General features: G+C 37.8%; 1 protein-coding gene across 1 annotated transcript; it reads right to left on the minus strand.

Moving 5' to 3' along the window:
* Positions 1-18,853: 18,853 nt before the first annotated feature.
* On the minus strand, positions 18,854-19,838 carry LOC127120854 (ethylene-responsive transcription factor ERF021). The gene has a single exon (XM_051051429.1). It carries the CDS (start codon positions 19,731-19,733, stop codon positions 19,152-19,154), a length of 582 nt encoding a protein of 193 aa, XP_050907386.1. The 5' UTR covers positions 19,734-19,838; the 3' UTR covers positions 18,854-19,151.
* Positions 19,839-22,349: the final 2,511 nt, after the last annotated feature.

Consider the following 22,349-nt stretch of genomic DNA (forward strand, 5'->3'; position numbering starts at 1 on the left):
CATAGTCGAAGAATAATGCTTAAAAGTGTTTGAACATCTGAAAAATGCTCTTATTACCGCACCCATTATGAAACCACCTGATTGGAGTAAGCCATTTGAGATAATGTGTGACACTAGTGATTATGTTGTTGGCGCTGTCTTAGGACAAAAAGAAGATAAAAAGCTTCATGTTATTTGTTATGTAAGTAGAACCCTAGACAACACGCAGATGAACTACGCCATCACAGAAAAAGAACTCCTAGCTGTTGTGTTCGCTTTAGGTAAATTTTGTTCCTACTTTGTAGGAGCAAAAATAATTGTCTATACCAACCACACTGTAATTAGGTACCTTTTAAGTAAGAAGGATGCTAAACCGAGACTTTTAAGATGGATTCTACTCTTACAAGAATTCAATCTAGAGATCAAAGATAAGAAAGGTACTGAGAGCATGGTAGTAGGTCATCTCTCTAGAATTGAGGATCTATAACCCGAACAAGTGCCCATCAATGACGATTTTCCTTACGATCAACTTGTAGCCTAGTTAGAAAACGAGAGTGAGACGATAGAATGCTCTTTGATGTATAATGACACAGAAACTAATGAAGTTGTGGAATATATTTGCATCAAGACCGTCCTGCCATGGTATGCTGACTTTGTCAACTACTTAGCTGCTAAAGTGCTTCCACCAGACTTAACATACCAGCAAAAGACGAAATTATTCCATGATCTTAAACATTATTATTGGGATGAACCACTACTTTTCAAGAGAGGCACCGATGGTATTTTCTGTCGATGTGTCCCTTAACCAAAAGTAAATGATATCATATCTCACTGCCACTCTGCACCCTATGGAGGGCACGCAAGCACCTCAAAGACTTGTACGAAGATCTTACAATCTGGCCTATTTTGGCCTAATCTATGGAAAGATGTCCACATCACGATTAAAAATTATGACCGGTGCCAACGCACTGGAAATATCTCTAGATGCGATGAGATGCCAATAAGAGGTATCTTAGAATTAGAAGTCTTTGATGTGTGGGATATAGATTTCATGGGTCCTTTCCCATCTTCTTTTAGTAACAAATATATACTCATTGCAGTTGATTACGTATCAAAATGGATCGAGGTAGTATCCTCTCCCACCAACGATGCACGAGTAGTAATTAAACTTTTCAAAAATCAAATCTTCCCTAGATTTGGTGTACCAAGTCTCGTAATTAGTGATAGAGTATCTCATTTTATTTACAAAATTTTCGAAAGGATGTTGCTTAAATATGGAGTCCGACACCGTGTAGCAACGCCATATCACCCTTAAACAAGTGGGCAAGTTGAAGTTTCCAATAAAGAATCGTTGCAACTTCTAGGAAAGATTGGTCTGCAAAACTTCATGAAGCTTTGTGGGCTTATAGGACAGCTTACAAAACCCCGATAAGAACAACACCATTCAAACTAGTTTATGGTAAATCATGTCACCTGCCTGTGGAACTCGAGCATAAAGCTTATTGGACCATCAAGACCCTTAACATGAATTACACATCTGCAGGTGAGAAAAGAATTTTGGATACCCATGAATTAGAAGAACTTAGATTAGATGCCTATGAGAATGTCCCTATTTATAAGGAAAAAACCAAACAGTGGCATGACAAACGAATTACAAGGCGAGAATTCAATGAGGGTGACATAGTCCTTCTCTTTAATTCTCGAATCAAATTATTTCCAAGAAAAATTCGTTCTAAATGGTCCAGCCCTTTTGAGGTCATGAGAGCTTTCCAAAACGTAGCTATGGAAATAAGAGGTAAAACTAATGAACCATTCATTGTAAGCAGGAAACGACTTAAGCACTACCACGATGTAGAAAATAAGGATTTCTGCACGAGCTACAAATTAGAAGAGCTTCACTCTCTTTCGTAGCAACGTTCCAAATTAATGTCGAGCTCCCGACATTAAACGAAGGGCTACGTGGAAGGCAACTTACGATCTTTAGTCTTTATCATTTCTTTCTAGTCGTTTTCATTTCTATTTTTGTTTTTATTATTATTACTATTATTATTGTTATTATTATTATTATTATTATTATTATTATTATTACTAACTATTCTAACACTTCCATGCGGTACCTTTTACTAATAGTATAACCTTTGTTTACTTTCAGGCTAGTATAACTTAGGATAACTTATCACTAACTTAGGATTATGAAGCCTGTTGACAATATGGAGGTTATATTTATGAGCGAAAATCAGAGGCGTCGTTTTGGCATGTTAGCACAGAGGGAAATGGCATTTTCTATTTATCCTGATGGATTGATCCTGACTACCTTAGGGTTAAGAGACAGTGTTATGTATCTTCTCAACCAAGTAGGGTGGGATAGTTTTGCTGTAAGGAAGAGGTATAGCCAATACTGTAGGCTCACCCATGAATTCATGAGTTCCCTTTATTATGACCCTAACAGAGGAATATGATTTGGTAGAGGCCTGACTACATTTAGGCTCTTCGGAACCAAGTACCGTTTCATCCACCGTGAGATGACTAAGTTACTAGGATTTCCCAATGGCCCTGATGTATACACCATTTCCCCTGATGATGCCTTTACAAACCTTGACCTTAACTTTTTCTAGAGAACCATAACCGGAAATTATCATCCTTAACCTCATACCATGTTTTCTGCAAACATCCATAACCCTGCTATCTGTTACTTTCATAAAATCCTGACCTATACCCTGTCCGGTAAGGAAGAAAACATCACTGCTGTTTCTAGGGACGAACTTTTTATCCTCCACTGTGTCTCCCAAGGGAGACCAGTGAATGTTGTTGCCTTTATGTTAGCAAACCTCGACAAAATTTCCCGAGAAACCCACAATACTATTATCATTGATGGGTTAGTAACCATGATTGTTGATGCTTTAGGCCTAAGATACTGTTAGATGCCCAAAAGTGCTTATTTGAGCTATCATATGTGGGCATCTTTCACTCTTTTTCCTTGCTAAAATTGTCAAAACCACATTTGTTTTACATGGAATGCATTACATTGATAAACAAGCTTGGTGCCTTTGATTTGTGTGTTATTGTGCAGGAAAGACATGAACTAATTGAAAATGAAGACACAAAGAAATTGGCAAAGGAACCAAAGAATACAAGCATTTCATCAGCCTGCTCGCTAGGCGAGGCTGTGGCGAAGCATTGGTTCGCTAGGCGAGTTCCTGGCGAAAAGCTCCAGTAAATTAGCAAATTAATTCGCTAGGCGAGCTCAAGGCGAATGTGGTAGCGAATTCATTCTGTTTTGGTGAAAAAACGCAGCCAGCACTCACTCGCTAGGCGAAGCTCTAGCGAGTCCCCAGCGAGCATTCCAGTAGCAAAACCTCTCAACCTCGCTGGGGCGAAGGTTGAGGCGTGTCCTTCGCTAGGCGAAGGTATGTTCGCTAGGCGAACATCACAGTTCAGCAGACCCTGTTTTCTCTGGGCGCAGGGGCCTTTTGTGCCCATTTTAGACCCTCGCTAGGCGAGCCATTCTGCTCGCCTAGCGAACATGACAGACCAGCTGAGGTCTATAAGTAGCAGGTGCCACTTTTGAGCACCATACCTCATTTTTACCAACTTTTTCCACTTTTGTACTTTCTTCTAGATATTTTTGCAGCATTGTTCTTGGGATCTTTATGCCCTAGTTTTGATTTTCTCTTCATCTTAGAACCATCTTCTACAAAAAGAAGGTGGATTCCCATCCAACTTCGATTATTCGACTTGGATGTTGATCAACCTTCTTTCCTTACTTGCCGACCAAGCTACCATGAAAATGAGTAGCTAAGTCATCCATTTGTCAAGGTTAGATGTAGGTGATTACTAGCTTTGTGTGTAAATGTAAGGATCCTCATATGTAAACTCTTTAACGGTAAATATATGATGAAAACTTTGTTTCTATGTAAAACTCTTTGTGTTGGTTTATGATCGAGAGATGTTTACCGACTCTTGACCTAGGTTTTCATCCAAACTTGTTTGTTAGCTAGAGATAGTAACGAATGATTTTGTTCACCATAAGGTTGAACCAAAAAGTTGTCATTTTGATAGATTGTGTTCGAGAGAAACAATGGATCAAAATGGCAAAACTCACAATATGTGTTCGAGAGAAACATATTGAGAGGACTTTGTGAAATGATTTATCATCTAAAGGAGTTTATAAGATTGTTGACCGAGCAAATACATACAAAGTGATCATTGAAACCTAACTTTGATAATATTTCTCATTTAATCAAACCATAACTTTTACCGCAATTTATTACTTTTTATGCAAGATACCTTGATTAAAACCAAAACCCTATTGTCACATTAAGTTAAGATTAAAACAACCATCGAACGGCGGTGATATCTTACAATCTCTGTGGATACGATAACAAAAACCCGACACGAAATATACTTTTCAACAAAATGGCGCCGTTGCCGGGGATTGTAAATTGATATTGCGAGCATCGTAATGGTTGTTTAAGTTTTAGCTTGTGAATTTTTGACTTGTGCTTGTAATTTGTTTGGTTTAGTGTGCAGCTTACGTTTTATGCGAGGGCAAATCCCTGTGGACGAACTTCTTTTTGATCCTGAGATCGAGAGAACCGCAAGGAGGCTCAATAGCAAAACGAGACGTAGGAGGCAACAGGCTAGACAACGCCAAGAGCAAGGAGAAAGTTCTTCGACCACAAATCCACACCCATTCATACCAAACATGGAGCCACAACCACCACCACCTATTTCTACTCCATGTATCAATAGTCCAAGGAACACCGCTCAGTTTGCCAACCAAACAGGAAGGCAAGCTGAGATGAAGACGGGAACTCTGAATTTATTATATGGGAGTCCATTCACCGGAATGGACCATGAAGACCCATTTGCTTTTCTCACAAAATTTTATGAGATAGCATTGGCTGCCGGAGTGGATCAGGCTCAGGAGCTTCCGTTGTTCAGACGATTATTTCCCCACGCTTTGCTCGGTAAAGCAAAGGATTGGTATCTCGATCAAACACCTGCCGTAATGACAGACTGGAACGTGTTAGAAGAGAAATTCATTGAAAGATTTTTCTCCCATAACCGATTCATGGAATCAAAGACGGCCATCTCGGTGTTTTCTCAAGGAACTAGTGAATCTTTGAATGAAGCGTGGGAGAGATTCAAGTCCATGCTTAGGAAATGTAAAGGGCATGGATTTGATGAATTAACTCAAATCCATATCTTCAGAAATGGACTTCAACCAAACTGCAAAACGTTGTTGGATGCCACCTCGGGTGGCTCGTTGATGTCAAAAAGTGCCGAAGAAGCCACAAACATTATAAATCGCATGGCTCTAAATGATCTTCAGAGTCAAAGTCGTGGAAATTCTTTGAAGAAGGCGGGAGTGCTTGAGTTAGGGACGAATGATGCCATCCTTGCCCAAAACAAGCTCATCTCACAACAAGTGGAACTCTTAACGCAACAAATCAAAGAGTTAAGAGAACCGTCAAAAGCTAAACAAATAGCTTGTTGTGAACTTTGTAAAGGTGAACATGACACCGGATTTTGTCCACCTCCCGGTTTTGACGAAGTAAACTACATGGCCAATCAACGGGACTATCAACCGAGACAACAACAACCTTATCAACCACAACAACAACAACAACAACAACAACAATTCCAAGGGAACCAAGGGTTCCAACCTAGAAGCAACTATTATCATAACCAAGGTTATGGAGGTGGTTCTTCTAGCCGTCAAAACCCTCCCCAAAATCCGTATCAACCTTAACAACCGCCGGTCGTCAATTCTAAATTGGAAGAGACATTGACGCAATTCATGCAAATGTCAATGGCCAATCAAAAGAGTAATGACGCGGCCATAAAAAATCTTGAAACTCAAGTTGGGCAACTTGCCAAGCAACTCGCTGAACAACAAACCGGTCCTTCTTTTTCGGCTAATACGCAAACAAATCCTAAGGAGCATTGTAAGGCGATTATGACGAGAAGTGGGAGGGAGTTGGGTAGTGAGAATGAAAAAAGAGTTGAGAGTGAACAAAGAGAGAAAGAGAAGGAGATTGAGGAGGAAATAGTGGAGGAAAATGTTGATGGTGAAGTAGGAGTGTGGAGTGATGATGAAGTAGTTGAAAAGAATAAAAATAATGGTGAAGTTGAAAAAGAAAAAGGTGTGGAGATTGAGGAAAATAAAAGTGATGAGGTAATAAGGGAGGTAGTGAAGAAGCCTAGATGGAAAAGTGCTAGAATTGCAAAGGGAAAGGAGGTAGTGAGCGCTACTCCGGTCCAAAATCTTCCTTATCCTCATGCTCCTTCCAAAAGGGAGAATGAACGGCATTACGCCCGGTTCATGGATATTTTTAAATAGTTGCAAATCAACATTCCGTTTGCTGAAGCCTTGGAACAAATGCCAAAGTATGCCAAATTCATGAAGGACATACTAACCAAAAAGCGGAGGTATACGGAACCGGAGACCATCGTCCTTGATGCGAGCTGTAGTGCCATTATTCAAAGGACGCTTCCTAAGAAAGAGGTTGATCCGGGAAGAGTTACATTGCCGGTTAAAATTGGTGACGTTTATGTCGGGAAGGGACTTATTGACTTGGGGTCGAGCATTAATCTTATACCCTTGTCAATTATCAAGAGGCTTGGCAACATCGAGATTAAGTCCATCCGAATGACATTGCAATTGGCGGATAAGTCGACTACCCATCCTCATGGCGTAGCCCAAGATGTGTTGGTGAAGGTCGACAAATTCTTTTTCCCGGTGGATTTTATTGTAATTGATATGGAGGAAGATGATGATGCTCCGCTCATATTGGGCCGACCATTCATGAAGACCGCAAGAATGATGATAGATGTTGATGACGGTTTAATGAAGGTGCGGGTTCAAAATGAGGAAGTCACATTTGATCTATTCGAGGCGATGAAGCATTCCAAGGATAGAAATGATAGCTTTCGCATAGATGTGATCGAAGACGCTATTATAGAGGTTTCAAAGCATATTCATGAGATATCTCCTATGGAGTTAGCTCTTGACGACTCATTGGAGGTTTTCACTGTTGAAGAGGAGCTAGCTCTTGAGGAATGCTTAAAGGAACTTGATAGTTTGGAAGACCTACAACCGTGGGAAGTAGAGGAAGAAAACTTGAAGAAGGAGGTCATTGACGAGAAAGCGCCAATTGAATTAAAAGAGTTACCTTCGACTTTGAAATATGTGTTTCTAGATGAGACCGAGGCAAAGCCGGTCATCATAAGCAACCTCTTGACAAAATAAGAAGAAGCCCGTCTAATCATTGTGCTAAAAACCAATCAAGAAGCTATGGGTTGGACTCTTTCCGATCTAAAAGGAATTAGTCCATCCTATTGTATGCACAAGATTTTGATGGAGGAGGATTTCAAGCCGGTAGCTCAACCACAACGCCGCTTAAATCCTACCATGAAAGAGGTTGTAAGAAAGGAAGTGGTGAAGCTATTGGATGCGGGAATGATTTACCCGATCTCGGATAGTCCGTGGGTTAGTCCCGTGCACGTGGTTCCGAAGAAGGGTGGAATGACCGTAATCCGAAATGACAAAGACGAATTGATCCCGACTAAAGTTGCCACGGGGTGGAGAATGTGTATAGATTATAGACGGTTGAATACCGCGACTCGTAAGGACCATTTCCCACTCCCATTTATGGATCAAATGCTTGAAAGACTATCGGGCCAACAATACTATTGTTTTTTGGACGGCTACTCCGGGTACAACCAAATTGCGGTTGACCCGGTTGATCATGAGAAGACGGCTTTCACATGTCCGTTTGGAGTGTTCGCATACAGAAAAATGCCCTTTGGGCTGTGCAATGCACCGGCGACCTTCCAACGATGTGTCCAAGCCATTTTTGCCGATCTGATAGAGAAAACAATGGAAGTCTTCATGGATGACTTCTCGGTATTTGGTGGGACGTTTAGTCTATGCTTGGTAAATTTGAAGACGGTGTTGGAAAGGTGTGTGAAGACCAATTTGGTGCTAAATTGGGAAAAGTGTCACTTCATGGTGACCGAGGGGATCGTGCTAGGCCACAAAGTCTCTAAAAGGGGGCTTGAAGTGGATAGAGCTAAGGTTGAAGTAATTGAAAAATTACCCCCTCCGGTGAATGTGAAGGGCATCCGTAGCTTTTTGGGGCACGCGGGGTTCTACCGGCGCTTCATCAAGGACTTCTCAAAGGTGGCTAAGCCTTTGAGCAATTTGCTCGCCAAGGACCAGGTATTTCTCTTCACCGAAGATTGTTTGCAAGCTTTTGAGGTTTTAAAAGAAAAATTGGTTACCGCTCCAATAATAGTCGCTCCCGATTGGAATGAAAATTTTGAACTAATGTGTGACGCGAGTGACTATGCTGTTGGAGCGGTACTTGGCCAAAGAAAAGACAAAACTTTTCATGCGATACATTATGCGAGTAAGGTTCTTAACGAGGCTCAAATAAATTATGCCACAACGGAAAAAGAACTACTCGCAATAGTGTATGCGCTAGAAAAGTTTAGGTCCTATCTTATAGGGTCTAAAGTCGTTGTGTATACCGACCACGCGGCGATTAAATATCTGCTAACCAAGCCGGATTCGAAGCAAAGGCTCATCCATTGGATCCTCTTGTTACAAGAATTCGATGTCGAAATCAAAGACAAGAAGGGGTCGGAAAACTTGGTAGCGGATCATTTATCCCGCTTAGTGAATGTCGAGGTTACCGCATCTGAAAAGGAAATCCGGGAAGAATTCCCTGATGAAAAATTATTTAAGGTTCAAGTTAGGTCGTGGTTTGCAGACTTTGCAAACCACAAGGCTAGTGGTTTTGTGCCTGCCGACCTAACTTCGAACCAAAAGAGGAAGTTCCTTTCGGATGCGAAGTATTATGTTTGGGATGACCCATACTTGTTTAAGTTGGGTAGCGATAACCTGTTAAGGAGATGCGTAACTGGTGATGAAGCCCAGAGCATCCTTTGGCATTGTCACAACTCGCCTTATGGCGGACATTATAATGGGGTTAGAACGGCCACTAAAATTCTTCAATCGGGATTTTATTGGCCAACTATTTTCAAAGACGCACATATCCATGCGCAAAGTTGTGATAGCTGCCAAAGAAGCGGTGGGATAGGTAAGAGAGATGAGATGCCTCTCCAAAATATCCAAGAAGTGGAAGTGTTCGATTGTTGGGGCATCGATTTCGTAGGACCTTTCCCACCCTCTTACGGGAATGAGTACATGCTTGTAGCTGTTGATTATGTCTCCAAGTGGGTTGAGGAGATTGCCTCACCACGGGCGGATGCCAAAACGGTGATAAATTTTTTAAAGAAAAACATATTTTCCCGTTTTGGAACCCCCCGAGTGTTGATAAGTGACGGAGGGTCACACTTTTGCAATGCACCTTTGGAAACAATTCTAAAGCATTATGGTGTATCGCATAGGGTGACAACTCCGTACCACCCTCAGGCTAACGGGCAAGCGGAGGTCTCTAATCGAGACATTAAGAGAATCCTAGAAAAAACCGTGTCTAATTCTAAAAAAGAGTGGTCCCAAAAATTGGACGAAGCATTATGGGCCTACCGTACGGCCTTTAAAGCTCCAATTGGCCTAACTCCATTTCAATTGGTATTTGGTAAAACTTGCCATTTGCCGGTTGAATTGGAGCACAAGGCCTTGTGGGCCCTAAAGTTTTTAAAATTTGAAAATGAGTCGGCCGGTGAAAAAAGGAAAGTACAACTACTTGAGTTGGAGGAGATGCGCAATGCCGCATACCACTCAAGTTGGTTGTACAAGGAAAAAGCAAAGAAGTATCACGACAAGAAGATCCGTAACAAAGAATTTGTGCCCGGACAATTGGTCTTATTGTTCAACTCCCGGTTGAAGTTGTTTCCCGGGAAGTTGAAATCAAAATGGTCCGGGCCATTTTGGGTGAAAGAAGTGAAAGAGTACGGGGCCATTGTCATTGAAGACATGGACAAGAAAGATAGTTGGACCGTGAATGGCCAACGATTGAAAGTGTATCTCGGCGGTCATGTGGATCGCGAGAGTTGTGCTCAGCCGCTCGATGCTCCTCTGTGAGCATCGCACCGTCGAGCTTAGCCGACGTTAAACAAGCGCTAGTTGGGAGGCACCCCAACATTGTAAGTATTTACTGTTTTACGTTTTGTGTTGTATTGAGTACACTGTGCTAAACCCATGCTGGATGACTTGCAAGTGCAGCATTTGCCAATGCACTTGCTGTCATGCTCGCTTGCAGCTCGCTAGGCGAGGCAGTAGCGAGCAAGCTCGCTACCTGCTCGCTAGGCGAGGCAGCAGCGAGCGCTGCAGTACTGTTTACTATTTAAATCTCAGCAGGGCCATTTTGCCCAAACCTTCAAAAAAATTTCTGAACGGCTCTGCTGAGGATTTTGTGCTAGGCTTCTCAAACTCTCTCATTTGCATCTTTATCACCAACACTCGCTCGTTTCGGTCGATTGCGAACTCTTCTCACTTCACATTTCCAAATCCGTCTAACTAAGGTTTGCCCTACTACATTTGTCTTTTTGTTAGAACTCTTAATTTCCAAATGTGTATGACAAATAGGATGAGTGTGGTATGGGAACATTGAGGTTGCATGTGGTATTTTGGAGTTTGCAATTTTAGAGAGATTTAGGTTTTCAAATTGGGGATTTAGTGTTACTTTAGGTTTTGCATGCAATTAGGCAATCCCCAATAGCATAGAACGATTAATTTTCATGAGAAATCATTAGGTTCTGATGTGGGAACCAATAGAGTATGGGTATTGGGGGAAAAATCTTTGAAAATGCAGAAAACCCCAAAACCCGTAAGGTTCGCTAGCACTCGCTAGGCGAACCTGGGGCGAGCGTTCGCTGCCACTTCGCTAGGCGAAGCAGCAGCGAGCAAGGCAGTATTTTAAACTTTGCTTTGATGGCTAATCTGTTGTTTGGTGTGTGTTGTTTCTTTGTATATTTTGCAGATGGAGTCTAGATCTGGAGCTGGTAAGAAAAGAAAGGGAGCATCTACTTCCAGGACCGTGCCGATTCAATTCGATACCGACAAGTTTGTCGGTCCAAAACAGGCTGCACGGTACATAGCTCTGGAGAAGCGAAAAATACTTCCAGAGAAGCGCTTTCTGATCAACCCTTAGGGCACTTACAGAACTTTCGCCGGGTTGATAGACGCTAAGAAGTGGGATAGGTTGATAAGTCCCTTAGAGCATTACGACATTGCGACAGTGCGGGAGTTTTATGCTAACGCACTGCCCGACGACGACGAGCCCTTTACTTGGGTTTCTAGAGTTACCGGGCGTGCAATTCCATTTGACCGGGATGCTATCAACCGAGTCCTAGGGGAACCGCTCCAGCTGGGAGCTGACCAGAGAGACCAATACCACACCGACCTAAGGCTTCACAGAGATGTCCCTGCCATTACCGCCGACCTGCTTTTACCTGGGAAATCCGTTGAGCCGAACCCATCTGGGGTTCCAGTGAGGTATCACCGGGAGGACATGACTCCCATGGCTCAGCTGATTCTGCTCTTGGTTTTGACCAACATCCAGCCCAAATCACACACCTCTACTGTGCCGATCCCAGTGGCACATTTGGTCCATTCCATCCTCACAAATGTTGAGATTGATGTGGCGAGGATAATCGCCAATGAGCTGAAGACGGTGGTCGAGAGCGGGCTTAAGTCAGGGGCTCGTGTTAATTGTCCCTTGGCTTTCCCGTGTTTGATTATGAGCTTATGTGTTCAGGCTAGGGTGAGACTTCCGTCTCGTGGGCAGGTTAGGATCCCGGCACCTATCGATGATAGGTATGTGGCTAAATATTGTAGGCCAAAGACTACCGGTGGCAGTGCAGCCTCAGGAAGTACTAGGGCTACTGATGGTCCTAGTGCTTCTACTCCCGGGCTTGACCCCTACCTACGAGCGGTGTGTGACTACAGTTTTGAGTGGATGGCGGCATCCCAGAGAGCTATGATTGATATGCACAACAGTATGCAGAGGTTGGAACTGCAAGGTAATGACCCCTCCGGTGCTCGAGCATTGTTAGCGCGTGAGCAGTTTATGCTTAACGCTAATTGGCCTGTGGACAGGCCAGTCTATGGTGAGGGGGTGGACGCTGATGCTGATGATGATGATGTTGATGATGAGGCTACCGGTTCTGAGGCCGGTAGCGAAGAGGAGTCCTGAGCCCTTAGTGGGTTAAGTTTTTGTATTTTTTCAGTTTTTATGTTATTTCTATTTGTATCTTCGGATTTTGTATTTTGACCATGGTGTTGTACTATTGGGGTGTTTTGTCCCCCACGAACAAATTTATATTTTCAGTTAATGTTATTTATTTTTTGTTTTTAATTTTGTGTGTTTAATAAATTTTTGGTTGATTGAGTGGCAAACCCTTCTAGATTGGTTGCTCCTCAAGAAGTACCCAATGAAGGTGCATCCGAGCTTGGATGGCAATGATAAGAATAAACAAGTGAATGAAGCTAAGGTACATGGTTACCGTCGGCTAGAATTTTAGAATGCATTAGGAACTTTACTCTTTTTGGTAAATTGAATATTGTCTTTTTGCAACATAATTGAATGAATGCTTCATCTAGAACTTAAAACCACAAATTGTGAGGAAACCTCCATTGTTCACTTAAATGCTGGATTCTAATAAGTTTTGTTGATTCATGTGATTCATTATTTGTCTTTTATTATTGTGAAATTGTGGAAGCAATTAGAAATGATCAAGGCACTTGTTTTCTTTCGAGCACAACTACATCCAAAAACAACTTACCTGTGAGCAGAGAGAGTATTTGTTAACCCCTTTGAGCCTAAACAGTTGAATCTCGGCTTGAAATAAAGCGAGATCTCAAAAATCTTTTTTTTACAACCCGAAAAATCTTGATTATTGTTCTTTTGCCGTAAAAAGTTAAGAGCATTCACTTAGGGTGTGGAAGAAATAAGTTGGGGAGAACGAAAAAGAATTGGTAAGTACCACAACTCTTGAAAAAGAAAAGAAAAAACCGAGCAAGCATAGAAAAATATATGTATAGAAAATATAGAAAAGAAACATCTGTTTGTATATATGATGTGAAAGAAAAGAACAAAAATAAAAGAATGAAAATGAATGCTTGCTTGGAAGAAAAAAATAAAAATGGAGTTGTGGAATATGTGTTGTGAAGGTTACAAATAAGAAACAAATGAAACAAAGTCGAGTAGTGTGAATAATACTGTGAATGTCTCTTTTGCATCGGCACTTTCGTTTCAATGGCCTTAGAAATGACCCTTGTTTGTTAACCTAACCAAGCTTCAACCGAAAAGCCCTTAGTGATCTTTATGCTTCCACAGTACCATTTTTTAATTGTTAGACATTGTATGAATCTATTTGATTTCTTCATTATTTGTTAGAGAGTGAGATTAGTCCCGCGGTTGCAAACGCGCAAAATCTTCATTCCTTATTCGAAGAGGAGAGATAGGATGATTCATTCAGAATAGTATTGTTGTAGATAGATAAATATTTTGCATTGCTATTTAAGTTTTAGTTCTTATGTATTATTTTATTCGAACCGTTGGGAACTTGTATTTGCTGATTTCGCTTGTGTTTGAGCCGTTTATCCAACTTCGGAGAAACCAGTTTCTTAAAGCAAATCCTCTTGTCCTTCAAGAGGCATACTTTGCTTGAGGACAAGCAATAATCTAGTTGGGGAGAGTTGTTAGATGCCCAAAAGTGCTTATTTGAGCTATCATATGTGGGCATCTTTCACTCTTTTTCCTTGCTAAAATTGTCAAAACCACATTTGTTTTACATGGAATGCATTACATTGATAAACAAGCTTGGTGCCTTTGATTTGTGTGTTATTGTGCAGGAAAGACATGAACTAATTGAAAATGAAGACACAAAGAAATTGGCAAAGGAACCAAAGAATACAAGCATTTCATCAGCCTGCTCGCTAGGCGAGGCTGTGGCGAAGCATTGGTTCGCTAGGCGAGTTCCTGGCGAAAAGCTCCAGTAAATTAGCAAATTAATTCGCTAGGCGAGCTCAAGGCGAATGTGGTAGCGAATTCATTCTGTTTTGGTGAAAAAACGCAGCCAGCACTCACTCGCTAGGCGAAGCTCTAGCGAGTCGCCAGCGAGCATTCCAGTAGCAAAACCTCTCAACCTCGCTGGGGCGAAGGTTGAGGCGTGTCCTTCGCTAGGCGAACATCACAGTTCAGCAGGCCCTGTTTTCTCTGGGCGCAGGGGCCTTTTGTGCCCATTTTAGACCCTCGCTAGGCGAGCCATTCTGCTCGCCTAGCGAACATGACAGACCAGCTGAGGTCTATAAGTAGCAGGTGCCACTTTTGAGCACCATACCTCATTTTTACCAACTTTTTCCACTTTTGTACTTTCTTCTAGATATTTTTGCAGCATTGTTCTTGGGATCTTTATGCCCTAGTTTTGATTTTCTCTTCATCTTAGAACCATCTTCTACAAAAAGAAGGTGGATTCCCATCCAACTTCGATTATTCGACTTGGATGTTGATCAACCTTCTTTCCTTACTTGCCGACCAAGCTACCATGAAAATGAGTAGCTAAGTCATCCATTTGTCAAGGTTAGATGTAGGTGATTACTAGCTTTGTGTGTAAATGTAAGGATCCTCATATGTAAACTCTTTAACGGTAAATATATGATGAAAACTTTGTTTCTATGTAAAACTCTTTGTGTTGGTTTATGATCGAGAGATGTTTACCGACTCTTGACCTAGGTTTTCATCCAAACTTGTTTGTTAGCTAGAGATAGTAACGAATGATTTTGTTCACCATAAGGTTGAACCAAAAAGTTGTCATTTTGATAGATTGTGTTCGAGAGAAACAATGGATCAAAATGGCAAAACTCACAATATGTGTTCGAGAGAAACATATTGAGAGGACTTTGTGAAATGATTTATCATCTAAAGGAGTTTATAAGATGGTTGACCGAGCAAATACATACAAAGTGATCATTGAAACCTAACTTTGATAATATTTCTCATTTAATCAAACCATAACTTTTACCGCAATTTATTACTTTTTATGCAAGATACCTTGATTAAAACCAAAACCCTATTGTCACATTAAGTTAAGATTAAAACAACCATCGAACGGCGGTGATATCTTACAATCTCTGTGGATACGATAACAAAAACCCGACACGAAATATACTTTTCAACAGATACCCACTTAACCGCTTACATGCTTTTGGAGGTATCTGTCCCATGCACCTAAAGTTCAGTTTCAACCGAGGCATCATTTCCAATTTAGGACCAACAGAGTTTGAGCTGTTGATTAATAACGAAGTGGTCCAGAACTTTACACTTCCAAACCATGAGAAAACTAATGTCGACAATTGCGACAACTGGTTTTAAAACTTAGAGGGACAATTGAGTCTCCTACACCTCCTGACAGTCCTCAACATTATGAGAACCCATAAGTCATTTTCCCTGATGCTAATTCACACGCCTCTGGTACACATCATATTGTTCCTTTTATTGATTTCAACACTGCTATACATGCTCTGCAATCTGAAGTTGATTTCATTAGAGGAGAATTCAATTCTCTTCGAGTGGATCTCCTCAGATTTATGGATGTTATTAACAAGCAGTTCGATCATGTTTTCCAGCAAGTTCATTCCTTGCAACACTCTTTTGGACCGAATGATAGACGTCGCAATGGCTAGTGTTGATTGATTGTACTAGAGTTTCCCTATTTTCTAGTTTAGTATTTTTAATTGTCATCGGTTATTTCCCTTTGTTAATTTTTAGTTTGTGTTTACTTTACCGTCGATATATCGACGTGAACATGAGTTACTACTATCTTTAATTAATGTAACTTATATTTAGGTCAATTATTTTATTTCATCGCGTATTATTTTAGTTCTTGCAAATTTTATGCTTCTTAATTATGGTTATTAGTTTTAATTATTTCCACTAACTATTTTATGGCCTTAGGAGCATTTACCTGCAGTAATCTTAAGAAAAAGTTGAAAAATTGCGCATTTTAGGTTAATGGCGTCCACCATTATGCTAATGGCGTTCACCATTAGCTTCGAATAAAAATTCCAGCAATTTAGGCAAATGACTTTTGCCATATGCCCAATGACGATCGCCATATCATGAAAACAAACCGTTTTCCCTTCTTTTCTTTTTCCTCCTGCGCGTTTTTCCAATACCCTTCATTTAAATCTGTTAAACTTCCTACTCTAAACATCAATAACCCCAACTGTTCAACTACAGTAGAGGCGTTGTCACCATTCAACGCTCGTGATCACTTCTTAGATCTACATCAAAGGTTTCAATCACCATAAGAGGTAACAATTTCTATCACTGATCATGCTCATTCGTAAGGATCACTAAAGGAAAAATTTTAATTTCCGTTGCGTTTTGGATCACAATTTTCCTTCAAATATGACATATTTTCTATGGATGAAGATTATGTACTCTAATAAGGGTATAATCTTGCATCAGTTGAAGTATAAACTTGAGCTTCTGAAAACATTTGAGCTAACAAATTGCAAGTCTGCAATCACACATGCTGAAACAAATCACAAGCTGGATTCTGATGTTGAGGGTGATGATGTAGATGCTTCAATTTTCAAAAAATTGGTTGGCTCATTGAGATATCTTAGCAATACCAGAACTGACATTTTCTATGCAGTTGGAATAGTGAGTAGGTTTATGAACAAAACAAAACCAAAGTGGTCACATTATCAAGTTGTTGTCAGGATATTGAGGTATATTAAAGGGACTTTGAAGTATGGAGTTTTGTTCCCTTCTAGCGTGGAATCTGATTCAGAGATGATATGTTATTCAGACTCTGATTGATGTGGAGACAGAGTTGGCAGAAGAAGTACTTTTGGATATTTCTTCAAGTATCTAGGAGGTCCCATTTCTTTGTGCTCTAAGAAGCAGCCAATGGTTGCATTGTCAATCTATGAAGCTAAGTACATTATAGATGCTTTGACTACTTGTCAAGCTGTATGACTTATGAACTTTTTGCAGGATCTGAAGGTCAAGGTGAGCACGCCTGCCAAGTTCATAGTGGAGTGCTTGAAGTTGCTCACTATAACACTCAGAAGCAGCTGACAAATGTTCTGACCAAAGCTATCAAGATTGAACATTTTATCCACTTGAGGGATGTAATTGATGTTATAGATTTTAAGTAGCTGAATATGAATTAAGGGATGGTGTTAGATGCAATTTCATTTTAGCTTAATATATCATAGTTTTATCCTTTTAACTTAACCTACGTGGCATTTTAGTTTGTGTATTTAAATAACTTTGTAACTGATTTCATAAGCAATGAAATAACATAATTTTTCCACCAGAGAAGTTAGTTATGTTTCTCTTTTCTCTCTGTCCATCTTCATCTTCTTCCTTCTTCTTCTTGTGCACCAACAAATACAATTTGTAACTTGATTAATACATCTTGACATTAAAAAACAGTCTTAGGTGGAAAAACAAAATTGATTAATTGAGTATTATAAATTATTTAATATAGTTCATAGTTTGGTTATTGAGTGTCTTGACATCAAAAATTTAGTCTTACGTGTTAAATCAACTTTGGTTAATGTTATTATAAGGTTGGTTAATATAGTTTATAATTTGGTTAAGGAGTTCTCAAACATAAAAAAAAAATTAAATAGTAAAATAAAGTTAATTAATTGAATGTAAAGATTGATTAATACATTTATAATATAATGTCTAAATATGATTAGTATTATGTATTTGATTGGTTAATGAAATAGTGAAAATTATTAATGGATTATAAGTAAAACAAGTAATTAATAACATATATTTTTGTGATTAATATAATAATAAAATAAATTAATGACATAATCTTATTGTTTTTATAAAAAAAATATTATTTTTTTAAATAAATTTTTTTATTTAAAAAAAGTTATTGTTTACTATATAAATATGGTAAACAATACATATGGTGTTAGTATTTAGTATAGAGTAGTGCTATTTAATAAGAATATTTGAATAAGAAATACAAAAATGTATATGTGTCATTATTCTAGAGAGTAATTTCTAATTTATTATAAATTTAATTTTCTTTTTAATTTGAATTATGAGGTAGTGATAATAATGAACGATTGAGATTTATTCTTATTTTTTTCTTCACTTTTTTCTTTATAAATAAGCATTTTCCTTAATATAAGAAAGGATGTCAACATATCATTCGTGACAAAAACATTTTAAGTTTTTGTGAGATCCTGTATAAAAATTTAAATTGAGTCGTAAGTTATTTTTAAAAGGTCTTATTTAATCGTGAATGATGTGTATATAAGCCATTTTTATTATAGTTTAATCATAAAAAATATGAGGTTCTATACTCTAAACCGCCTTGCACATTTTTAAATTCGGTCCTAATTTGTGATAATATTCGGTGATGTGTTATTTTTACACCAATTTTTCCGTACCACTTAGCCTATCCCGTATATAACAATAAAAGAAAATGTTGTTGCACAAAAACTATTGTAAAGTAAATTATTAAAAAATAAAATAAATATGTTTTATGTATACACTTACTTTGTATGTTAAAAAATAGTGTATCTTTTCCCTAATATTATTAGTGAAATGTTTCAAAGGAGTTCAAATAATCCCACAAGAAACCATCTTAGAAGAAACACATGATGATATACTATAATATCATCTACTTGACAAATGTACTTGTAATACACCAACTTAATTTAAATAAATTAAAATTAATATTTTGATATATAATCACACCACACAGGCACACACTTCCCTTAGCCTATAAAAAACAGACTTTGTGCCCCATTTATGTATACAAATAAATATGATATATCTAGCCATACACCTCCCTAAAAATAGTTAAATTAATGGACCCCTCCAAAAAATAATACCTTATCTAAAACCACAATCCCTATAATATAACAAAATTAAATTTTATGCCAATAATAACTTCCACAAATATTCAATCTTCTGTATTCCACTTCTGAATGAAATCAATAATTATCCTCCAAAACTCACCGTCCTTTACTTGTTTCTTTCATCCTGAAAGAAAGAAATTTAATATAACCAAACAAACCTCATCCCTCTAATAATATCAAATATCAATTCAGTATTTAGTTATTACATTCAAAATACTATAATATACGTAATTGTAGAAGTATACGTTATACGTTATACGTTATACGTTACACGTTACGTATACCAAGTTAATCAAGGATCCCAAAGAGAATCACTCTGTTGCATATCCTCCCATTCATAATTCTCTTCAAAATCATATCCATTATTACCAAACAAGTAGCTTTCATCATCCATCATAAAATGGTGTGACATCTGCGTCCACGCCGGAGGCGAATCCATCGGCGAATCATTAATCGCCTGAATTTGACTCGGAGAGAGCCTCACTGTAGTTGGCGCCACCATATCAGTAGAACGGATTAAACCTGAACCTGACTCAGAGTCGGTTCTACTGTTGTTATCTGGTGGCGCCAACGCCAACATGTTGGCTCTTAGACTCAAGGCGGCTTCATGTGCTGCCATTCGAATATGATCAGCATTGTTGCTTAAAGGCTGAGGAAGAGTTGTGGCAAGTTCGGGAAAGTTGAGTCTCGCTTCACGTCCTCGAAAATGCAACGCAGCGACGTCGTAAGCAGCTGCTGCCATCTCCGGTGTCTCGAAACTTCCGAGCCAGATTCTTGTTTTGGTTCCCGGCTCGCGAATTTCGGACACCCATTTTCCCCATTTTCTCTTGCGGACTCCTCTGTATGCAGAACTAGCAGCACCAGTTGAAGACATTGTTCATGCAAATTATATACTATAGTTTTTTATTTATTGAAATATATATGTCAATGTTAGTGTGAAATTTGGTTTGTGACAGAGAATGGTATTTATAGATTTGTGATTTGCGTGGCTTCCTCGTAGGTGCATAAAACCTGTGTTTGTATATGCTACTACATTTTTTTGGTTTATTTTTTTTTAGTGTATAGTGAAAATGAAATTTAGCACGGATGAGATTTTTAAAAATATTTAATTGAAAGTGAAATTGAAAACATGGTAATTAATGTGGAAGTGACATGTGTGATTGAAGTTTATGGAGAAAAAATAAAGAAATGGATTAAGTGACAAGTGAGAGTGCTCTGTTTGAGAACGCGTTTTGTGAACTTAGGTGTCAAGAGCTTTTGAAAATCCACTAATCCAAATTCGTGGAATCTCATATAAGGTTTTGGAAATCTTAGATCAGCAAAGAATGGAGATATTTATTTATTTTATTTGCATAATGTTTATAGTATATAGTATATAGTATAGTATGTATGATATGCAGATACACTATAAGATTCATGTGTTCTGTGACACTAGATTTTGTTGCAGATGCAAACTTTATAGGTGATGTAATGATTTGAGATTATGGAATCATTAATAAGTTCAAATTTGGATTAATATTTTAGTTGGGTACGTAACTTTAAAGTAAATTACGATTAATGTGATTTTCTTAAACAGCTTTCATTGTTGTAGTTTAGTATATGTTTAGGATTACTTTTTTCACCATAAACAAGATCATATAACTTTTGCAAACAAGAATTGAAAGCTTGATTGTGTTGTAACAAATATAAAAACAAAATTTTAATTCAACCGATACTCAATGTATGTGTGTAAGTTTCTAATAATTATTATCTATTTGTCTTTATAAAAAAATTTAAAATATGAACACTCTTTATTTTCTATGCACTCTTCTTAGATGATAAAAGAGAGTAGTTGGTTTTATTTTTATTTTGGATGAGAGAGCAAGTGTTAAATGAATGGATGGATGGATAAAATGGGATGTTTAGGAAACATTTTTTCTTATAAAAACGCCTTACATTTTGTATTGTAATAGATATTTTTTAGAGAATAAGTAGATTTTAATTTTTGAGATTCTAATTTATTCTTTGAGGAAAACTCCCGACAAGAGTGTTTACATTAACCACTATTAAAAGAATAGATATATAGTCATTGACGATGATTAAAAAGAGTTAATTTGATCCTTAAAATTAAAATGATAATAAATCAGGTCTACTTTTATATATATTGGAGAATTGTGGTTCTTGAAATTGTCATAATATTTTTATTTAAGCCACTGCGGCTCTTGATAATAAATCAAATATTCTTTCAACATATTTGAGAGCGTTTGACTTATTCTCACCCTTATTTATAATAAAAAGTCTCTATTCTAAATAATTCTTTCTTTCATAAATCACTAATCTTTTATTATTTTTTCTTTAGCACTTAAACGATTGTGAATTGAGTATGGTCTGAAACCAATTAATATAAGAAACCACTAGATTGGTCATTTACTTTCCTTGTTGTTAACATTCAAACAATTGATCTTTAGTTTCCATTATTGAGAAAAAAATCAAATAAGAACCCTCAAGCCCTTTTCAACACTCCATTTTCAAATATATTTTTGATCTCCCAATTTCTCCTTTAACAAGTAGAGAGTTCGCGGTTTTATGTGTTGTGCAAATAATTGTGATTTTGATGATAACAAGTAGAATTAAACAAAAATTGTCATAAGCATCATCAGAAATAAAAATATAAAAAGTAACACAAAAAGCAAAGCAATAAGGTTTCAATGTTTAGCACAAAGAAAATCAATTGCTAAGAACAACATCAAAGGAACTAGAGTCTATGCAAACTAGTCTGTGATCTTCTGCCTTAGTTGTTTTTATCTTTTTATGATCATTAGTTTATAATAAGTGTGAGTAACTCTCAAAGTACTAAAGTAATAGGTTTATTAAAAACTAACTCTTACTCAATTTCTATTTGACCTACAAATTAGACTTCTAATTTTTAAAATATTTTATTATTATTTTTCTTAGTTTCTAATGAATTAGTTTAATTTACTAATAAACACTTTATTTAAGTAATAAGTATGTTGTTTTTAATATGAGAAAACACTAGAGAACATGGTTACGAATTAAGAGTAATTTTAGGATTGAGAAATACATTGTAAACACCTTGGATATATATATAAATCATTAATGAGATAATTTAATATTTCTGTGTTGAATTATAGAGTGAGTCATGTGGGTTGAGAGAAAAAAAAAGAGAAAATAAGGATTAATCATCTTGAGCATTTATGGTTAATTTCTTGTGACCAATTTATATCTCTTGGAGAGAATCATTGAAAATGAATCAAAGAGATGTTCTCTCCTTTAGATGTAGAAATTTTTATGTCTCAACTATGTCAACAAACATCAATGTTTTTTATTGCTATCTTTATCTTTGCCATTGGTTTGACCGTTTGGATTTTCGTGTATATGAGTTCTAGATTTGTTCTCATTAAATCTTTATCAATTGGGTTATTTTCTTGATGAGATATCAAGGATTTTTTCCAAAACAAAGATTTTGGTATGTGGAAAGTGAAAATAGAAG

The sequence above is a fragment of the Lathyrus oleraceus genome, chromosome 2, assembly GCF_024323335.1.
Source record: "Lathyrus oleraceus cultivar Zhongwan6 chromosome 2, CAAS_Psat_ZW6_1.0, whole genome shotgun sequence".
Taxonomy (NCBI): Eukaryota; Viridiplantae; Streptophyta; class Magnoliopsida; order Fabales; family Fabaceae; genus Lathyrus; species Lathyrus oleraceus.